The sequence below is a fragment of the Lissotriton helveticus genome, chromosome 3_1 (genome assembly GCF_964261635.1).
Source record: "Lissotriton helveticus chromosome 3_1, aLisHel1.1, whole genome shotgun sequence".
Lineage (NCBI taxonomy): Eukaryota > Metazoa > Chordata > Amphibia > Caudata > Salamandridae > Lissotriton > Lissotriton helveticus.
The window spans coordinates 261,790,576-261,813,315 of NC_136061.1; the positions used below are offsets into that span (position 1 = coordinate 261,790,576).

At 45.0% G+C, this 22,740-nt stretch overlaps 1 protein-coding gene across 6 annotated transcripts in view; it reads left to right on the plus strand.

The window, feature by feature from the left end:
• The window catches only part of ACACA (acetyl-CoA carboxylase alpha), a 1,199,721-nt gene that overhangs the window by 180,816 nt on the left and 996,165 nt on the right, over positions 1-22,740 (plus strand). For all 6 annotated transcript variants that reach the window (XR_013608606.1, XM_078679777.1, XM_078679779.1 and 3 more), the window contains 6 exons: positions 7,503-7,641; positions 13,555-13,664; positions 14,821-14,902; positions 15,109-15,207; positions 15,348-15,454; positions 17,566-17,676. Coding sequence is in view for 5 of the 6 variants with exons in the window: in XM_078679777.1 (XP_078535903.1) it covers positions 7,503-7,641; positions 13,555-13,664; positions 14,821-14,902; positions 15,109-15,207; positions 15,348-15,454; positions 17,566-17,676 (648 nt within the window). In the remaining variant the exon portion in view is untranslated. The remainder of the gene's footprint in view (positions 1-7,502; positions 7,642-13,554; positions 13,665-14,820; positions 14,903-15,108; positions 15,208-15,347; positions 15,455-17,565; positions 17,677-22,740) is intronic.

Genomic DNA, 22,740 nt, shown 5'->3' on the forward strand with positions numbered 1-22,740 from the left:
GTCGGCGTGGGGCGCCCCATTAGCCTGTGAGAGGGCGTCAGTAGCGGACCGATGTGCGAATAGGCCGAAGGCAGCACAACGCGCCAAGATCCGGATGTCACCGTGGTGGTTTCATAGTTGAGAGGCACTTCATCTGCAGTGGGGCGCCGAGATCCGGATGGCACCGAGGTGATGTCTAGCAAGTTGCTGTACTGGTGTGGTCATCCTACAATGCTGAAAGTCGGCGTGGGGCGCCCCATTAGCCTGTGAGATGGCGTCAGTAGCGGACCGATGTGCGAATAGGCCGAAGGCAGCACAACGCGCCAAGATCCGGATGTCACCGTGGTGGTTTCATAGTTGAGAGGCACTTCATCTGCAGTGGGGCGCCGAGATCCGGATGGCACCGAGGTGATGTCTAGCAAGTTGCTGTACTGGTGTGGTCATCCTACAATGCTGAAAGTCGGCGTGGGGCACCCCATTAGCCTGTGAGATGGCGTCAGTAGCGGACCGATGTGCGAATAGGCCGAAGGCAGCACAACGCGCCAAGATCCGGATGTCACCGTGGTGGTTTCATAGTTGAGAGGCACTTCATCTGCAGTGGGGCGCCGAGATCCGGATGGCACCGAGGTGATGTCTAGCAAGTTGCTGTACTGGTGTGGTCATCCTACAATGCTGAAAGTCGGCGTGGGGCGCCCCATTAGCCTGTGAGATGGCGTCAGTAGCGGACCGATGTGCGAATGGGGCCAAAGGCAGCGCAACAATATTTTCTGAAGAGAAGACACCAAGAGGCGCTGAGATTCCAAGATCCAGATGGCACCGAGGTGGTGTCTAGCAAGCTATGCAGTTGAGTTGTGTGCGCACTTGCGGCGAATATGTCGAAGGCAGCATAACAATGTTTTCTGAATAGAAGACACCACAAGGCGTTGAGATTCGGTTACCACCGAGGTGATGTCTAGCAAGTTGCCGCACTGGTGTGGCCATCCTACAATACTGCTCCGAATAACCGCGTGGGGTGCCCGAAGGGGGGGGGGGGAGGCGGCGTGAACGGGCCTTCCTAGGTGGAGGCTCGTCTGCTGTAGTGGGGCGCCCCTTTACCGTTTCAGTTGCCATTCAGCTGAGTTTCGGCTGCTCTTGATGCTACAGCGACAGGCGGCTGCAACAGGACTCTCAAAATGGCGGCCTGTTCTTTGGATTTGGGCCTGGTCCACTAAAATGGACCTGGGACACCTTAGAACTCGGACGCTCGATTTTTTTTTCCTTTCCTGTACATGCAAAAAAAGGTAAATGTCCGGTACGTTACACGCTTCATCTGCCACGATGAACTCTCCAGAGGAACCGAAAAAAATATAGTTATGGTAACTATACCATGCATCGTCATATGGAGAGGTGGCACCAATTAATTATAGTGCTGCATAAAAGAGAGATTTGGAGGAGAACCCCTGACCTGCTAGTACATTCATCAAAGAAGTGGCACTGACAGCATCAGAGGCAAGGGAAACGGTCCCAAATATTTAGAAGAACTTTGGAAAGATTAAAATGACATGTTTAGATTGTGGCAAATTAATTTCATGTGGACAGATGAGTGTTACTCTAATAAATACAGCATATGAACATCATCATAGTCGAGGGTTGGTAGAGACATTTTGACTATATCCTGGACCTGCCCGTCCTCGCCCAAAATGGCGCCGGAATAAATGGGACTCGTAACTCCTTGTTGTGTACTGGTTGCAGAACCTTGAAATCACGAGATACGTATGCAGTTTTGAAGCACATGGCGGGCGGGGACGAGAATTGATTGAATATTTCGACATCCCTATTGATATTAAGTTCTGATGTGTTACTGATTACTGTACTATTGAAAGTTCGAATTAACGTCACCCATGGTACTTGCCCGCAAATGTATATGTAGATAATTTTATTGTAACTGGCCCTGTCGTATTTTAATTATAAAATGTACGTCCACCGATTCCGTAACTGTTAGACACCTTAGTTCTTGCAACCTAATGGCCCGCCCGTTACGTTCCTCTACAGTGTAAATGTCTACTCATCATATACGATTACAGTTTGCTCCGTGGCCGGCCCACGTGGTTATAGGCTCGTATTTGTATAATGAAATTTTCACAATAAAGGTTTTTAAAAGAAAACATGGTAGTAGTATATACATTGGTAAAGTTTTTAATAATAGTCACTGTTTTAGAATCATTAAAAGGCAAGTGAAATAAAGCAGACCAATTACATGAAGGGTAAAAGGTATAATACGAAGGAACGCAGTAAAGATAAATGGTCAAGGGCTGTTGTGTTTTCTACTCCTGCAACATAAAGTGATCGATAAGAATCTCATATTCAGGCGTATCGGCGACTAAGACAGCAGGTCGACCCTCTTTTGCTCAACGGCTCCGTCATGGGACGAAGAAACGCTCTTTTTCTCGAAAAAAGAATATATTTTACTTGCAGGACAGTTGTAAATTTTCCGGGAAAGTACATTAGCCTGGAACATTATAACATATATTTAAAAAAAAATAATGTTCGGAAGTAATAAAAAGCGTAATTTTTAGGTCATATGACCAAGCCTTTCATCATTAGAATAAGAAAAGTAAAATGAACCAATGAAAAGTTTTATTAACAAGTCACATGACTTGTTATGCTTATGTTACGCGCTGCGCGCCCCGGATGACTTCCGGATGCGCTAACGCGGCGCGTCATATGACGCATTACGCGACAACGCAGGTCCAGAATATAGTCAAAATGTCTCCACCAACCAGCGGTCGGAACACAACCCCTTTCAGCACGCTAAATAGTTCTGTTAAATGACAACAGAAGGGACAGGCAACAAGAACCATCAGTCAAAGAGGGGAGGGCTAGTTCTTCTCTACCGGGTTACATTGGGGCGCTACCGGAACTGATCGAATTGGTAGTCTACAGTGTTTCTGGATGTTTCAGACTGAAGCTGGGGTTAGCATGAGAGCAGCACCATTTCGTAGCTCCGTCGTGGCCATTCCGCAACCAATCATGGCAGCCGCTCTTTATCGTTATTTTGGGCGGGGTGGGTGGCGGAGCCGAGCTGTTTTGCAGCCATCATTGTGTGGAGTTCAGTTCATCTCACTAGTTTTGTATTTGTCATGAGGGGTTGTTCCTAATGTTTCTATTTTAGCGAGGTCAAAAAGAGATCCCATTAGTGGCCTACTGATTTTGCTCGATTCCTTTTCTTTTTTTTTTTACACGATTTTTCGTTATCTGCAAAGACTAAACAGAGTATTGCGACTCTGTGTTTGTTTGTAAATAGAGAATGAACCAAAGAGAACCAATTCTAAAACAGTAAATACTTGGATAACAATCAATCAAATGGAGAGAGAAGCAGGCACGACGTATTACAACGGGGGCAAAGGCCTGCGTTAACTACTCTTCACTATGTGCAAAGAGAGAGTACTCCTAATAGAAATGAGGGGGGGGGGGCACCATTCAAAGCAGATCAGTGTGCATAAACACGAAAATGTTTTCACTTACCACGTACTTGACATTCGACAGCTTATGATATTTGCTATTAAAAAACCATTGAAATTCACTGAAAAAACCATAGGTTATAGACCATATATAGTTAGGAATTAGCATTTACAAAACCTTGAAAATTCACTGAAAAAACCATAGGTTATAGACCATATATAGTTAGGAATTAGCATTTAAAAAACCTTATTTTACTCACACAAAACCATTGAAATTCCATATATAGTTAGTTGCACTAACTATATATCGCGCACCCGCAATCCACTGCTGATCATGTCACATATTACATCATTCATGACATGGTCAGTGACATCACTGATGACATCACTGATGACATCTCAAATGACATCACTGATGACATCTCAAATGACATCACTGATGACATCACTGATGACATCTCAAATGACATCACTGATGACATCACTGATGACATCTCATTTGACATTACTGATCACATCACTGATGACATCATTCATGTGATAATACGATGAACCTCTTCAGACTCTAATATAACCTTAGATACACTCAGTGTAAACAGACACTCATAGACTGTCACTCATCCATGGAGTTACTCAGACACTTAGTCAGTCATGCAAAGAATCAATCACACCTCCATTTCCTCAACTATACAGTTATACACACCTTACTTATTCAAACATATACTAAAACATATTTACTCACTTATACAATCCTGGATACAAGTTCACAATGATCCATACAGCCACTCACACATTCACTGGCTCTTATGCACAGTTATTTATATATGTCAACTCTCACATGTACTGTGTTTTACATATGTACTTACTTTGACATGTAGCACTGAGATATCCATTCACTCACCAATACACTCATGCACACAGTCAACCGCCCATACAGCTGTTTCCACATGCACTTTTGAACCCATACATCTAGTCAATCAACTGCTCACACATCTATGCAGAGAGTCATACACCTCCCAGCCACCCACACACACACTCAGTCTCCCATACAAATGCTTGGGCAACCAATCAATAACCCATACAGTTAATCATATAGCTAATGATCAACACATGCAGCAGTTTACAGAACAACAGACATAATGATGCACAAATTAAGACAGTTTAGTTACTAACCCATGCACTCAGTGAGACACATTTAATCAGTCACTCATACAGTCAGCCATGCCCCTACTAAATCCTTCATCAAGACACTTATACATCCACTCATTCTTCAATATGTAAGACATATTTTAACTTTACAGAATTATACAGTCACTGGATGTAGTCATCAGTGATGTCATTTGAGATGTCATCAGTGATGTCATTTGAGATGTCATCAGTGATGTCATCAGTGATGTCACTGACCATGTCATGAATGATGTAATATGTGACATGATCAGCAGTGTATGTATGTATGTATGTATGTATAGGCATTTATATAGCGCACTACTTACCCGTAGGGTCCCAAGGCGCTTCGACCGCTGCGAAACCCTTCCTGGCTTCCCTGAGAGATGGTCCCTTAATGGGTATCTCCAGGGTGAGACCAGGCATCCCCGGCGGTCTGGTGGGGCCATTAGTGAAGATGAGGCAAGCTAATGCCCAGAGTTGCCGAGTGTGAACGCTGATCAGAGTGGGCACCGAGGCGAGAGAATTATCGAGTCCGCTGACCCTGGTCCAGAAACCTGCCGCGCTGGGAATCGAACCTTGGTCCCGGGCCGTCCTCTGCTCTCGGGTCTGCCGCCTCTAACCAGTGAGCCACACTACTTCACAGCAGTGGATTGCGGGTGCGCGATATATAGTTAGTGCAACTAACTATATATGGAATTTCAATGGTTTTGTGTGAGTAAAATAAGGTTTTTTAAATGCTAATTCCTAACTATATATGGTCTATAACCTATGGTTTTTTCAGTGAATTTTCAAGGTTTTGTAAATGCTAATTCCTAACTATATATGGTCTATAACCTATGGTTTTTTCAGTGAATATATATATATATATATATATATATATTTTAATCCATCCATATCTGTATGTTGGTTGTCTATGTGCTTGGTGCCCTGTTTGTTGAGAAATAACTCTGTCTTTTGGTCTATGTGCAGGCATGGGTGCCTGCATCACTGTTCTCTGTCCACATATGTATGTTGAATGTATATATGTGGATATCAGTAGGTTTGTAGCCATAGTTGTATGTATCTACGTCGATTCATCTTTATATGTGCATCTGTGTGTTCCTGCTTTCGGTTTCCATGCACTTGTACACAAGATAACCTATTAGCTTCTCACTGGTTCATAGCTGGTTTTCTAAGCTCTCCTAGTTTTGGCAGATAAAGAAAGTAGAGTACTGTGTGGTCAGTGATTTCTGTAGGATCCCATCATTCTGGCCAAGTGAGAGACACCTGAACTAGAACTCCGGTCTGTTGGTCCCACGCTGAAGACCACTGCAATCACATCTTGAGACATTGCCACAGATCTGTTCTAATGTTTCATTCAATCAAAAATCATAATTTACGGTTGATTGAAGACAAAGTCAAACTAAAAGAAATGTATTTTTGGTTTTCTAAAGGGGCCCACACGTGATGCTTCGCTCAGTGTTTCTTCTGCAGATCTTTTCCCTATCCCTCTGTCACCGGTCCTACCAGCAGACTTTTAACTTGGTCCTGGTGGATTGCCACTGTTGAACTGTGCAAGTGTAGAAGAGGTCTTGAAAATATTTGATTGAGAGCTTGGTGACAAGATAAATACAGTTCGATGTGTTGTGATAACCAAGAGTGACAACAGGTGTTAATGCACACACGGAATGGAGAATGCAGCCTAGCAATGTGTTCCAGTTAATATCTTGTATTATATTGCAGAATCTGTATAGTACTTCCTACCCCTACATAGCGCTTCTGTTTGCATCCGTGTCCTAGAGTTTACTCTCAGACTCTATGGTTGGAAGGATATTATAAAGAGGGGGTGGTGCTTGAATGAGAGTTTTTGGATGGGGCGCTAGAATTATAGAGACATGTTCAAAGGCTAAACATTGTGCGTCATATGTCGATACACGCATAAAGTGCTGTGTAGAGTGGGGGAATTGGTTCCCTAAAAGGACAGAGTCACCTCAAATATCCCTTGATGTGACCTCTTCCAAGAGATGGTATTTTTGATAATGAACAGGGATTCATGCTGGGAGGAATAAATGATGGTTTCCATGGAATTAGTTTGTTAAAGCTGTGCTGTGTGCACAGGGTTTGTGGGTCATAGTTCCTAGAACTTCAGGAGACGTCTAAAGGTGTGGAGGTAAATCAAGCAGGTACCTAGAAATTCTGGAGGTAGTCTGTGTTTGATAAGGCAGGTCTGACAGTAGTAGACCTGCAAACTGCTTAGTTTAAAAGAGTAGTCCCCACAGCACGTCCCACAAATAAATTGTCAGCCACATTACAATGGTGCAAAAAGCCTACACTCAACAAGTAATCCATGTAATATGTTTTGGACCACTTTCAAATGTATGTTTCCACACACAAGAGAAATATTTTTCTTTTACAAGGACATATTAGTTTTCCATCTACATGAACACATGCACACTTTCTCTCAATCTCTCTCTCTCTCTCGCTCTCACCAATCCCATCCTTCCCGATACATGGCAGGAAGTAGCCTGGCTTGTCGGCTGTAGTGTAGCGGGTAGGCAGTCACATGTCCCTCGGAGTGTGAATGGTTATTCGTGGCATGTTTTTAAGAATGTCAGTTAACCAGCGTTGTTGGATGTAGAACTTTGTATATCCAATGAGTGGTTGAGGTTGACTGAGACATTTGCCCATGGCTGGAGGAGGTAGGTCAAGGCATGTGTTCAAGAGTGGAAAAGATAGGCTGAGATATGTTCCCAGTAGAGTAGGTATTAGGCCGAGACATGTCTCTAGGACTGTAGGAGCTAAGTAGTCGCATGTCCCTAAAGGTATAAGAAGTTCTCCTCCTTGTATTTTGTTTCATTGTCTCCAGAAAGTAGACAGTGAAAAGATCTAAAAGAAATAAGCATGCAAATTGTTTTCCTTTTCTTGTCTCCCTTGCAGGTCCTTATTGCCAATAATGGTATTGCAGCTGTGAAGTGCATGCGCTCCATCCGTCGCTGGTCTTATGAAGTGTTTCGAAATGAACGAGCTCTGCGCTTCGTGGTCATGGTGACCCCTGAAGATCTAAAAGCCAACGCAGGTGAGTTTCACTGCAAGGACTTGTTTTTTAGGTCTGCGTTGGCTAGTACCTTTTGATTTTACTGAAATAAAACTGTATAGATTGCTAGTTTCTTATACGGGCTTTCCGCCAGCCCTCTCAATCCATTGGTCTGTTATTATGTCATTCACATTTTTCTTCTTCCCATTACAGCATACAGCTTGGGACAATGGGTACGTCCTCTTCAGCCTTTGGCCAACTTGCTTGTGAATGTCGGCATTCTGCACTTTCACAAGTAACACGTTGGCGTGCAAATGGACCACTACGACAAAGTGCGCTTTTTGGACAAATAATATTTTTCCTTTTTGCCAACATATTTTTAGGTCTCGCTATTATATCCCGCAGGGATTAATAGCGAGTATATAGTAGGCGAAACAAACTCTTGACCAAGCGTGGATTACGTGCAGTTCATGTGATCCAGTCGTGTGAGACGCGCGTGCACGTCAAACCCATCAGCCTCGCACCAGACTTCTTGGAATGCGCTCCCAAGCTGCTCCCCCGCCATCAGACTTCAAAGCAATGCGCTCCCGCCCCGCCCCGCCCCACCCCACCACAATAATGCCAAGAGCTTGTTTACAATAACGTTCACGTGTTACTTGTTAAAAGTGCTACTACCCCAGGCTTCTGCTGGCCTAGCGTTTGCGTTCACGCGCACCTGCACGCGCGCAGCCGCCAGCTTGCAAAGCCCAATGCATTGCTTTGCTCGCTCTTTAAACGCTCCTCCGCCACGTCTCGCGTTAATTATAAACATATGTGCAAACGCGCTTTCACATGATGCTTTTCCTACAGAGTAAAAATAATGCTACTTATGTGTTTTCTTCATCCTGCAGGCTTTTTTAAGAGACCCGATTCTCCCCACTCTCAGACACAGTGTTGACATCTTTCGGTCTCCTAGCTAGCCCTCTCCCTCCAAAAATGGAGGCAACACATTAAAAGTGATTAATGGCACATTAAAACGAGATCACTAGCAAATATTTTTCACTATAAGGCCCTAGTGCTGGCAAAAGTATTATGCTACCTTTAGCTTTAGCATACTTGCGGGCAGGCTGTTGTCAAATCATTTATGCAAATTAGATGGTCATACTGTGCACATACGCCAGCTTGCAAAGCCCGATGCATTGCCTTGCTCGCTCTCTAAACGCTCCTCCGTCCCTCCCCCGCCGCGTCTCGTGTTAATTATAAACATATGTGCAAACGCGCTTTCACATGAGGCTTTTCCCACAGAGTCAAAATAATGCTACTTATGCGTTTTCTTCATCCTGCAGGCTTTTTTAAGAGGCCCGATTCTCCCTACTCTCAGACACAGTGTTGACATCTTTCGGTGGCCTAGCTAGCCCTCTCCCTCCCAAAATGGAGGCAACACATTAAAAGTGATTAAAGGCACATCAAAACGAGATCACTAGCAAATACTTTTCACAATAATGCCCTAGTGCAGGCAAAAGTATTACGCTACCTTTAGCTTTAGCATACTTGCGGGCAGGCTGTTGTCAAATCATTTATGCAAATTAGTGGGATATACCGTGCACATACAAATGAGGAGAGGTAGCATCAAAGGACTAACAGAAACAAACATAACACTGGCAGATACACAAGTCCACTATGAACTCATTCGGAATGCGCTGCCAGTTAAACATTCCAAGAGATAAGTGAGTACACTTTCTAATGAAAAATCAACTAAGCACTTGTCACTCCAATAACTCACTTATTTTCATCTTTGATATTTTACCGCCACTGCTCTTTCTTGTTTTCTTATGCAACTAACAGCCATTGACAAAGCCAATGGCCCTGGCTTGTTGTAGGTGTAATGTTACTTGTTGTATTATATGTCAGTATTCAATGACAGAAGCAGCAAAATCCCTATGCTAAACACAATTTTTCTGTTCTTGGATTTTCGTCACAATTAAATACACTGAACCTAATCTTCACAAAAGTTATTTACAGTTAAGTTTAAGCTATTGCCATTATAAATTACAATAACTTTTATTTAAGTTATAAAAAAAAAAGCCATTGCTATTTGTAATATCAATACATCTAAGTCACGTAAATACAACACATATTGCATTACAAATGCTATAGGTGTCACATTTGCATAAGTTAAAACTATTGGAATTGAAATGACAAAGCTATTAATTTAGCTATTTTCAAAACCAACACATAATACAAAATTTGTCTTTTACAATACCAATAGCTCAAACTTTCCTAATGCGAGACCTATTGCATTGCAAATGCTTGTTTATATAGTTGAGGGCCCAGTAGTTCCTCCAACATTAGCAAACTTTCAAAAATTATCGAAAGCAAAATGAGCATTGCCAGGGCAGAAAGTCTGAAAGCCAACCCAGACCTATTGGCTTTGCAGTGATTATTTTCTTTAAATTTTCAGATAGAGCGGGCACTTTTTCATTGTATTTTAAAATTCTTTTTTCTGGGGCTCCCCTTTAGTAAGATGATTGCCTTCTGCCTAGGGAGGTGACACACTCAAAATTTCCAGATAGCGTTATCCTTAAATTGTAAAAACATATTTTGAACATTGTGAACACCAGTTGTACAATCAAGTAACCTCTGAAATACACGTCTATGACAAATTTGTCATCTCAACGCATCTTTCTTTTGAGAGTCGTATGGGATACTTTTAGTTTTTTTCATCCAAATTCTTTTTGCTAAGAGTCTTACTGCTTTAAAATAAAAGCTGTGAACGTTTGCTTGGCAGGCATTCATTCACATTGTGGTTCGGGGAGGACAGTTTGGTTTTTACAAACTTTCCACCACTCTAAGTGTGAAGCAACTCAATGTTACGAGTTTCTCTACTTTTTTTTTAATAGCACTATCGAATCTGACCACTTTTAGTCACATCTAAAATACGAGATTTGATTGGCTGCAATGTAACATGCTCCTTTCTTAAACACTGCCGAAATTGTTGCCATTGGTGCGACGTTGCTCACTTACTTGATGACTGTTCGCAGAACTTTTAGCAGCTGGGAGATCATGCCTGTGGGTGTTGTGTACTTGAGATATTTGATATGAAAACAACCTAATCTTAAAAAAAAAAGTGTGGACTCCTGAGCAGCCCCTTAAGATGGCTGCAGCTGGAGTGTAGCGGGGTTTCACAGCCCCTACATTTTGTGTCCTCCACACATACAAGGGCGTCGCGTTCAGACAAGGGTGATGCGTCACAACAATGGTCCAATCAGAGAGACCAGCGAAAAGGACAAAGCTAAACAAATTAACTTATCTTACTTTCATTATCAGAGGGAAATGCATGATTTTTTTATATGAAAATCAACAGCATAAATACATTATATTCAGACAATAATGTATTTATGCTGTTGGTTTTCATATTAAAATTCATGCATTTACCTCTTTGTCTGTGATAAGAGTTGGTATTGTTATATAAGCTCTCACGTATTGATAGAAGCAACATTTCACCCCCCTCCTCGGATAAATGAAAGTAGGATAAGTTAATCTGTTTAGCTTTATCTTTTTTGCTGGTCTCTCCGATTAGACCGTGTTGTTATGTATCACAATTTACCAAGTCCTTCGGGTTATTTTTGGGTTACCCCTTTGTTATGTAATGGCTGTTCAGACTAGGAGCATTACAGCTGTTAAAATGTACAATGCAAGACTCAAAATTTTTCAGAAATCAAGCTGCTGAGTATGCTACCGTTTTTTATTTTTTTTTATTTTTTTTTTGCAGTTTTATGTAGTGTAAACTTGGCCCAAGAGCATCACACACTTTACAAGAGAACAAGAAGAATTATATGGATATCAATCAACATACTAATAACCGATACGCCACAAAAAACACTTAGACCCAGCAGTTTGAATCAAGGGAGAAAGCTTAGGTCGATTGTGCCTGGATAAATTGGATAGTTCGAAAAGGAGAGGCAGAGAGTTATCCCAGCTTCATCCAAATTGTCTCTCAAATTGGAGGATTTTGTGATCCTTCTTAAAGGTGGCAAGACTCAAGGTTGACCCTTGTTGCACTAGTAAACAATGGTTGTTCCAGTCAACATTTTTGCCTGAATGTTGGAGGTTCCAGCAGGAGAGTTTCAGCATTTCCAAATTGTATTTTGGTGTTTGTAAATTGAGCAGCAGCTGTCGGGTATATCCCTGTGTCCGTGTGTATTCTGGTATTTAAATGGCCGAGGCACCGCTGTAGTAATGCGCCGTAGCCTCTGTCTTGTTGTGCCTCCACGGCATTCCCATGGAAGAGGATCCCCTCCCTGCCCTGGGTTCTTTAAAGGGTTATGGTTGAAGGGGATCTCTCCTCTTTCCCTCCCACCCCTGGCCACTCTGCATGAGGAGCGACTCTGGGTTGTCACCTGCCATACATTGGTGGAGTCTGGCCTACCGAGTGCAGAATGAGGTAAAGCCCACCGAGTAAGACTAGAGCAGAAGGTTGACATCCCCACAGTTCAAACTCTGTGTGATTGTCGCAGATGGAATCCACCAGACAGCAAAATGGCTCAGTGATTTAAATGCTCATTACAAAACAAGCGATGATTCCCAGGTCATGAGTTTGAATCCTGGCAAGGGCAGCTCATCCTCCCATATGTTAACAAATGCAATACCATATGACTGGATATGAGTAACATGTGTTAAAGCACTGTAAATAACACGTGTTATTTACAGCGATTTAACACTGCTTACGTGTCTGTAGGAGGTGCTATAAAAAGAATTATTATTCAGTAAGCACATAATGGAAGAGCAGAAAGTGCTTTCAACATGCTATATCATACCCTTTCCCTTAATGTGGTCTAAATTGTGTTAGAAGCCTAGACATTTTTTTGACTTTCCGTTTGAAAGCCATAGATCAATCCTGATTCATCTAATCAGATGACGCTCTCCAGTCCTGGGTGCTATTGCTTCTATGGGGCCCATGGTGGTGATGTGCACTTTTACAATATGGGAAGTGGTCCTGGAGTGATGTTGTGGATCTTGCTGGGAACAGTGGAAGATATTCCGGTCACAATTCAGGGTACCTCCTTGAGGGATGGTGTTCAGGGTGACACTTGCAACTCAGGGAAGTGAAACAAACAAATTGATGCCACTGGTCAGGTGAGTTGAGCAGTACAGTACAGCAGAACACAGTGATGTCCGTCATGGTTTATGATTGATAGGCATTGACCGAGCTCAGGGAACCTTTACTTCTTCTCCATATGCTAGATCACACAGTTTGTGAAGTTCTAAATGCAACCCAGGATTGTACCACTCCACCAAGAGGCAGGTGCCGGAGTTGAAAAGAAGATATCCAGTGACACGGTGTTAATGACTGAACGCCACCACATAAGTCTACTAGTTGCAACAGTCTGTCAAGCTTCCACTGATTCTCTAGTAATGTTTACTTGATTCCCTTTTGGGAAAACTGTTGCTCTAGTTATAAATATGTTGATCCTCAGATTATCCTCCTAACTATAGGCGTTAAACTAGTGAATCAGTATTGTAAGCTAACTGCAGATTGAGCAGTAAGAACCGTAGTGCCAGTGTACATAAAATATTTAATCGGTGCACCCAAAATTTAGTTGAAACTGAGGTGACCTCCTGAAGAGCCCCAAGTAATTTTGCTGTATAAAGATTGTATAATGGGGGCCATTGTGATTACCTTGACAATTAGATTTGTTTTGGGTGGGAACCTTATTCTGCATTTGTTCTGGCTCACTATTTTTCATTTGGATTTGGACTGAGATTGACAAAGTCGCACAAGCAGGCCTAGATTTAAAATACAGGGAGTGAGACAACGGAGTTTTGTAAGAATGTGTTTTTTATCTACAGAGGTATAATCAGATTAATTGAGGGTTCATTTCCTGGTATGGCCACGATGCTCAATATTAGTAGACAAAAGATGTGGTAAATACGAGACTTTGCCCAGAGTAATAGTTCTGCCTCTTGTATCCGCAGAATACATTAAGATGGCCGACCACTATGTGCCTGTTCCTGGGGGACCAAACAACAACAACTATGCAAACGTTGAACTTATTCTTGATATCGCCAAAAGAATTCCGGTGCAGGTGAGCTGTGGAGAAGCAAGTCATTCAACCAAGTGGGTGGATAAGAGATGGACTGGCGACAGGCTCCGGGATTTGAAAGGGCCGTATATCCCTTGGTAACGGTGTGGATGGCCTGGAATTAATATTCTCCAGCCTTGGAAACTGTGTGGTTGTTTGTGCCTTCAGGATATGAAGCTGTTCATGTCCATTTGATAGAATTTGTGTACATGTCCATAGGATGGAAAAGAACTGCATGTCATTCAAAAGGGTACACTATCCCCAGTATAGGAGAGGGCTGAACATCCTGGGATATTAGAGAGCTGCTTGCTGCTAGACAGTAGAGAGTTGCATGGTGCTGGGATTTGAGAGAGCTGGATGCTGCAGATACAGGAGACGGCATGGACCACTTGGATAGAACAGTGATCAAATGAGACAAAACATCCAGTGATTTTGTAACATTGCCCCCCCCACCCCACCCCCAGTCCTATTACATCAGCTGTGCAGTCCAATGGCATGTACTTTTTCAGAAAGTCCATTTTTAATCTTATTTGGCATCAGGATCCCAAAAGTTTCTCCCTCCGATTCTGCTGGACCAGCATCATTGGTTGGGGGCTCGAGGCTATGGGACGGTGGATGCTCGTCTGCCTTTGAGCATGTCTCGCTCTTGTCAGATCAAGACCCTTCCCTGAAAGCCACCCTCAGCAATGAAGCTTTCTCCTGCTGTGAGGAACCACATCTCCTCTGCTCTAAAGCTAATTCCTGGTGGAACTTCTGTAGCCTGGAGTGATAGGCCTTTCTCGGTAGATCCTCTTGACCCACCTGCCACTCCCATTGGATATGAGACTTCATCCTTCATATCTGCGACACCATTCCAGTCACTGGGAACACCATATATAACAAACATTTTTCAGTGCGTGAAACCAATGAGCTTAAACTCAGGCTAGGGTTCTTGGTTCCCCTCACCCTGATTGCCTGAAGGATGAATGAATGAATGTTTTTATTAGCTCTTTCATCCGCGTCAGGACTTTTGTGCAAACACTTTGAAGAGAATGCTTCTTCATTTCTGTGTCACTAATCGAATGATGAATGTAATATGAAGATTGCTTTGAGTGTACACTGAACATTATGAGTTTTGGGTCCAGGGTGTTTCTGATCCCATTTCTTCTTCTCTATTCAGGCAGTCTGGGCCGGCTGGGGCCACGCATCTGAGAATCCCAAACTTCCTGAGCTTCTGTGCAAAAATGGGATTGCTTTTATGGGTAAGAACATCTGAAGAGGCATTGGCACTAGGTACAAAAATCTGTAAAAATCCACCTAAATATTCCTCAGTTGACCTATTGACACATTCTCCTTTGCTAGATTTCCAATAGATTGGTGCAGCACACTGACCATTAAGGGATTGTGTTTTTTAACATGAGCATGAATTTCTGAATGTCTTTCTTGTGTGTATCCCTTTTCTTTGCAGGGCCACCAAGCCAAGCCATGTGGGCTCTTGGAGATAAGATTGCCTCTTCAATTGTGGCTCAAACGGCAGGCATCCCCACCCTCCCATGGAGTGGCAGTGGTAAGAAACAAGAATTGTGTGTCGCCTGGGGTTAAGACCCCATCTAAAAACAGATGCTAGGAAGCGGTGTGATAGTATCGGCATGGCATCCATTCAACATGTGTCAGCGTTGAAACTTTACGTTACGCCTTATGTTACAGGTCTCACCTTGGATTGGCAGGAGAGTGACATGAAGAAGGGTGTCCTGAATGTCCCCCCGGAGCTGTATGAGAAGGGCTACGTCAAAGATGTTGATGATGGATTGAGGGTTAGTTGCCTTCTTGTGCCATTAACTCGGGGCCTCTCAAAATAGCTTCTACCAAACGATTGAAGCTGAACTAGTGTTTTTACTCACAGGAACTACTCTGGTGCAATTTTCTTGTATAGATATATGTGGCAAATGATAACATGGCAGAACATTGGAGACTTTTCGCTGCTTTTTTCTTCTGTTTCCTCTCCCATGCACTCTTTGTGCAGCTAGTTTCCAGTCTTTCACATAACAGTTTAAGTATTCTAGGGAAAGGTGTCTTATTTTTACATTTGTTCAGGGCGGTCATCTCAAAGGGAAAGTGGGTTGCTGGCATTTAAAATGTGACCATTTACTCCTTGTTGGAAGCAGTAACTTTAGAGGAACTAGTAATTGCTCCATTCTCAGCATGACTATCAGTATGTGGCAGCCAGCAGCCCTACTGGCCACATGTGGCGGCAGTGTCATAGGAGAGATGTGGCACAGCAGCTAGAGTGGCTGACTCTGGTGCGTGGGTCTCACGGTTCGATCGTCAGCGGCAGCTCAGCTCGCCATCATGTGACTCTGGTCAATAGCTCAGTTAATCTCCCCAATGGCTCCCAGCGCCTTGAAACCTTAAAGGGTGATATGTTCGCACTTTACAAATAGGAATTATTATTATTATTATTAGCTTCCAAATGTGGCAGCAACAGCTGTCCCCTCTGGCGTGCCATTGATGGCACTCCCATCGGTTTGTATCAGTAATAGCTCTGCATCGGCATGCAGCAGCAATAGAATTGCCCTTAACATGTGGTGCCAGTAACCAGCATGCTGCAGCAATAGCTCGTCTCTCAAGTTGCACCGGTTGCCACATTCTTAGCTGGTGACCGCAGCACCCATACTTGGAGTGTATGGCGGCCACACGCCTAACTTCATCTTGTTCCAGCCAATGACTCTGCTTTCACCTGGTAGCATCTACTTGCTCACTCTAAAATGAAGGCCATGGTTAGCCCTACACTCCTCCGATGCCAGTTGGTTTGCTTCCAAGAACTCAACATTCCATGTTTCAACTGTTGGCTCATGAGCCGTGCTCTAAGCTGGTGGCAACTGATGCTTGTAGAGGTCGGTATGCAAAGGGCTTTGTGTTGTGGAAACAGGAGGTTAGAATTGGCGCTGCCTGCCCACATTCCATGTCCCTCTACCCAACCCCAGCACAGTGAAGGCCTGATTGCTTGTGCTCCATCAGATGTGGTGCATGTTGCGCAGCAACCGCAGCAGTAGCAGATGTAAGCCATGGAGTTTGAGTGTGGAAGACTGGGGTTCTATATTGCAGAGTCCCTGGTCATTGCATCTAGGCGGGTGGATGTTCAGTTCTACGGGAGCCTGTGAGGGAGCTTTCTATTCTAGGTTCTGTAGTAGCAGCATCGTTCTGTTCGTGCAGCAAGGGTCAACATTGCTGAGTATTTCTGAGCGGAGAACATGTTGGAAAGAAGGTTACAGAGTTCGTAGGAGGGTAGGCATGTGTGGAGTTAGTCAGCATTTCCATTGTCTACATAATCTTGTGGCACTTATACCTGCTCTTCTGTGCTCTTATATTAAGTCTTCGGATAGACGGAGCATCCACCATTTTCGCTTTTATTATTGGACTCTTCTTTCCTCTCTTCCATCTTGATATGTCCATCTGTTGCTGCTGTCTCCCATTATCCATTTGTCGTCTATCTACTCCCCGGCTCTCACATTTCTCTCACCTTTCTGTCCTGCCTTTCTGTCTATGTGCCTTATGTCACTGTTGCTTATCTTTTTCTTCTCTTATTTCCTTCTTTCCTTCTTTCCCTCTTTTCTATTTATTAACTCCCTCTCCCTTTCCCCTCTATCACACTTTCCTCTTTTTGCACCCTATTTGTTTTTTATTCGCCTTTGCTGTCTCTTTTTTCTTTCACTCATTTTTCTTCTCTTACTCTTTCTTCCTCCGTCTTACATTTCTCCTTCCTCTGTACTCTTTCCCACCTTGTCATTTTCTCTGTCGTCTTTGCCCTGCATCTTCCTCTTTTTTTCCCCCTCTCTTTTCTCCCTCCTTTTTTGTTGCCTCTTCAATTGTACGTTCATTGTTCCCTCTCCCACCACCTTGTATCTCTCGCCCTTTCTCTCACCAGGCTGCTCTGGAAGTGGGATACCCAGTTATGATCAAAGCCTCCGAGGGCGGAGGAGGGAAAGGAATCCGAAAAGTGAACAATCCGGAGGAGTTCCCCAGTCTCTTCAGACAGGTATGTTCATCCTGGAGCAGTTCTACCACTGTAGCGTTCTTAGAGCATGCATTGTGCTTGCTAAGGCCTAAAAACAGTCACTAGAAATTAAATTGAGGCTGTGAGCCCTTCCTGGTTTTAAAGTTGCTTTTTTAATCTCATAGTGGAAAAGACAAAGAGCAATGTCATGTCTATATTCCTTTTTCAGGTGTGGCTTCTTCTCTTGGCTATCTACATCTAGGATTCCACAGATCACTAAAAGTGTCTCATCTTCTCATCCTGAGAGAGAGTTCCTGTTCAGGTTCTCCAATAGCCACTACTGACTGTGAACTTATAGGTATTCCACAGCAGTTATCTAGTCCTGGGTTGTTGATGACAGCTACAGTGTATCTCCCCGTTGTTTTTAAGGCAGCTATACTGTCCACTAGTGCAAGTGCACTATAGAAGTGTAATAAATAAGTAAATAAGATACCATCTTTGTCCAGAATGCTTTTTGAAGACCATCTTTGTCCAGAATGCTTTTTGAAGACCATCTTTGTCCAGATTGTTTTAGGGTCCTTTTGAAGCTTTTTTTTTTTTTTTAGAATTTGTTCCAGCCCGAGAGACACACTGCTTTCTTTTTCTCTGTGAGTTCTACGTAGGATTTTCTTGTACGCAAAATTGATCAATTTTCAAGGCCTTTCATTTGGGCATGCTGACTTGCTACTTTGTTGGTCCATTGTTTATGTGTCTTGAGCAAGGAAACAAATTTGATTGGTTTTGTTGAATCATGCGCTTGGCCTTCCAACGTTTTGTTTTTCTGTCTGTGCTTTCAGAGGTTGCATCTAGGCAGATAGGTATTCTAAGTTAATGGAGGTTCGAGGCATGTGGGCTGCTGAATTCATATCTATATCTATAGCATAGATCGCCGCCTAGTGTTGGGTCCGGATGATTGCACATTGTTGTCCTGGAAGAGTCTTCGAAGTATCATGAGATAGGTGGCTCCTCCCCTGGACTACAGTGCGCATGGGCATCGACTCCATCCCCAGATTGTTTTTTTCCGCCATTGGGTTCGGATGCATATTTGATCACTCAAGTTCGGAATCGATAGAAACTTTCTTTTCGGCCCACAGGCCTTTCCTATAGCGTCGGTATTGTCTTGCGTTCGGTGCCCAGCTCTGTTCCGACTCAGTTCCCGAGTCGGACATCCAGAGGAGTCGCGTGGCTCTTCGGTGCTCGAGGCCCAGTCAACGCAGCCAGACTTTTTCGACGACACATCATGGAACGGAGCCCGTTCAAGAGATGCCCCGTGTGCAACTCGAAGTATCCCCACATCGATGTCCACCCGGTGTGCAACAAGTGCCTGTCGCCGGATCACGATGAAGCCAACTGTATGGCTTGTTCTCGTTTTCGCTCAAAGAAGACGATTCGACTTCGGCGCGTTGGGGCGCCAGGAGGCCCAGCAGACGGCCCCATACCCGGTGAACATTTTCGAGGGGGAAGAAGCAGACGAGCAGGACGATCGAGAGCCGATATCGACTCCAACTACGACGCAGACGTCGAAATGCTCGACACAGAAGACGTCGTCGACGAGGTAGGAGGCGACAATGAGGCCTATGGGGCCACGGAAGATAGCTCAGGTGAAGAGCTATGCCCCGTTCGAACAATTACTAAGGCTCAGGTCGAGGGATCGCCACATGGCCTTACCCAAGATCTTACACCTGGATCCACGGTCTCGCCTCCGGGCCCGACTACGGACACTTCTACGGAGCCGCCATTGGTCAAATAAATCGAAACCGAAAGTGAAAGCTTCGGTCTCGACGAAACAGAAAGTGGTAGAGGCGCCGTCAAAACAGAAAGCGTCGGTCGCCTTGGTCGGCTCCACGTCTTCAGACCTGTCGGTGCAGTCGAAGCCTAAGAAGGTTGTCGAACCGGTGAAGTCGCTCAAGGGCGTCGAGCCGAAGACTGGGCCATCGAAACCGCTTGTCAAGGCCGCCGACCCGAAACCGTCGGCGCCGAAGGCCGTCGACACGGACAGAGGACTCGGAGCTCCGAAAGCTGTCGATCCTGCACGTCGGCCCGAAAAGGCCAGAAGCACTGTCGCCCTCGAGTCTGCACATAGTGGTGGATCGAGAACACCTGTTGCGTCGACGAAACCGTCCGCATCCTTCACGAAGCAGGTGTCGGACTCGTTGCAACGCATCAAGGACAAGGCTTCCGCGGTCGAACCGAAGGATACTTCCACCCCGAAGCCCGCAGCCAAGCCGCAAAAGTCGACGGCGCCGATCCAGTTCACGCTGCCGCCGAAAGTGGCGCCGAAGGTGTTCGCGCCCAGGACGGTCGTCGACGCGTCCATGAAGGTGTCCACGGGGCCGAAACCTACCCCTGCTGTTGTAGGCGCAAAGCATCGACAACCCCTACTGGAGGAGCAGTCGGAACACTTTATCGACGCCGACACCGGTAAACTTTCCATCTACAAGCGAAAGATCACACCGGCACAGCCTATGGAGTCCTACACAATTCCTTTGAAAAAGAAAAAGGCTTCTACGGATTCCCCAGTTCTTGTTGATCTGATTACTCCACGTGCTCAGGACACTGCTCCAATCTCGCCCACTTACTCTGATGTGGAAGCTGGGGAAGGGGACGATGAGGAGTACAACTACCCTGCCGACACTGATCCGGAGGATCACCGTGACACATGGGCAGATGCTGGGGACCCAGGGGATCCGCAAACTACCCCGGACCCCCAAGTATATACTGTCAAAACCTCCCCTACTGAGGATTCTGCGGCATTTAATGCACTAATTGAGAGGGCAGCCAAAAATCACGACGTCCAGCTGCATGCTGACCCTATTGAAGTGGATTTTCTGTTTGATACCTTTTCCACCTCTGAAAAGACTGTCAAGACTCTCCCAATGCTGAAGGGTGTCTTGAAACATGCTGCTGACATTTTTAAAGAACCCACACGTGCCAGGGTTATAAACCCTAGAATTGAAAAAAAATACAAGCCGGCACCTGGCGACCCTACCTACATCAAGGGCCAGTTGCCGTTGGACTCTCTGGTTGTTTCTAATGCCCGGAAGAGGGCAAATTCACAGACTACTGGTGATGCTCCTCCCCCTGACAAGGAATCTAAGGTGCTAGAGGCATCAGGGAAGAGGGTGGCGGCTCAAGCGGACAATATCTGGCGTATTTCTAACACGCAGGCGCTCTTGGCCAGATATGACAGGGCACACTATGATACACTTGAAACCCTGTTACAACACTTGCCAGATGAGTATAAGGAGGCAGCTGAGATGCTCATCCAAGAAGGGAAACTCATCTCAAATGCTTCTATTAAGTGTGCACTGGACGCAGCGGACACCGCGGCCAGGGCCATTAACACCAGTGTAATGTTGCGACGTCAAGCCTAGCTCAGAATCTCCGGGTTCAAACCGGAGATACAGACCACCATCCTCAATCAGCCTGTAAACCCTGATCACCTATTTGGACCTGAGGTGCACACCACCCTGGAAAAAATCAAAAAAGACACCGAGACTGCGAAGTCTATGGGGCTCTCCAGTCCCAGCAGTTCAGGGGTAGTACTTTTCGTCGCTCAAGCAATAGGGGTGTTTCCAGAGGCCAAATGTCCCAGCAAACACAGTACACTAAAAGTGGTGCACAAACCTCTTACAACAAGCAGAGTAGAGGAGGATATCGCGGCAACAGCGCCAAGGGCAGAGGTCGTGGAAACAACAACTCCCGATCCTCCGCCGCCAACAAACAGTGACGCCTTGTCACTGCCCCCCGACCATACAACACCTGTCGGGGGGAGACTCCAACAGTTCCTGCCAGTCTGGAAATCCATCACCACAGACAGGTGGGTCAGAAAACTTATCCAGTACGGTTATTGTCTGGAGTTGACATCCACTCCACCCAACATCCCCCCAAAGCACCGTCCTATGTCAACAGAGCATTTGCACTTATTGCAGCAGGAGGTGCTCGTCATGCTGCAAAAAGGGGCAATCGAGCTCGTGCCAGTGGAACAAAGAGGCCCGGGAGTGTACTCCCTGTACTTCTTGATCCCAAAGAAAGACGGGTCCCTGCGACCCATACTGGACCTCAGGCCCCTAAGCCAGTACATTCTCTCAGAACACTTTCATATGCTCACGTTGCAGCAGGTTCTTCCGTTGCTCAATCAAGGGGATTTCCTCGCAACATTAGATCTAAAAGACGCATATTTTCACATTCCACTACATCCGTCACACAGAAAATACCTCAGATTCACCATTCAGAATCAGCATTACCAATTCATGGTCCTCCCTTTCGAAGTGACCACAGCGCCCAGGGTTTTCACAAAATGCCTGGCGACAATGGCTGCGCATCTCAGGAGACAAAACGTTCACGTCTACCCTTATCTGGACGACTGGCTTGTCCAAGCAAAGTCGTCCCAGCAGTGCGCTTCCAACATGTCCCACACCATTCACCTTCTTCACAATCTGGGGTTCTCACTAAATTGTCCAAAGTCACACCTTCAGCCCGCCCATGTGCGGCAGTATCTAGGCGCGACAATAAACACTCTGGCAGCCACAGCACAGCCAAATTCACTGAGGATCAACAGCATTCAATTGCTGATCCAGAAATTCAGACCGCAACACTCGCTTCAGGCTCGAGTGTTCATGCAGTTGATAGGCATGATGGCCTCCTGCATCTTCATAGTCCCGCACGCGAGACTACATATGCGTCCGCTTCAAGAGTGCTTGGCACGTCAGTGGAATCAGGCTCACGGACAGTTGAAAGACCTAGTGTTGGTGACCGGTCGGGCATACAACTCACTGCATTGGTGGAATCCACACAACCTTTGCAAGGGCCGACCGTTCCAGGAGCCTGTTCCACAAATCATCCTAACGACGGACGCTTCTCTCCAGGGTTGGGGAGCTCATGTACTCCACTACACAGTGCAGGGACTATGGACGACACAGCAAAAGAAGATGCACATCAACCACCTAGAGCTGATGGCAATCTTCATGGCAATGAAAGCATTCAAGATACATCTGTGCAACAAAGTCGTGTTGATCCGGACGGACAACATGACAGCCATGTACTACATTCAAAAGCAGGGAGGTA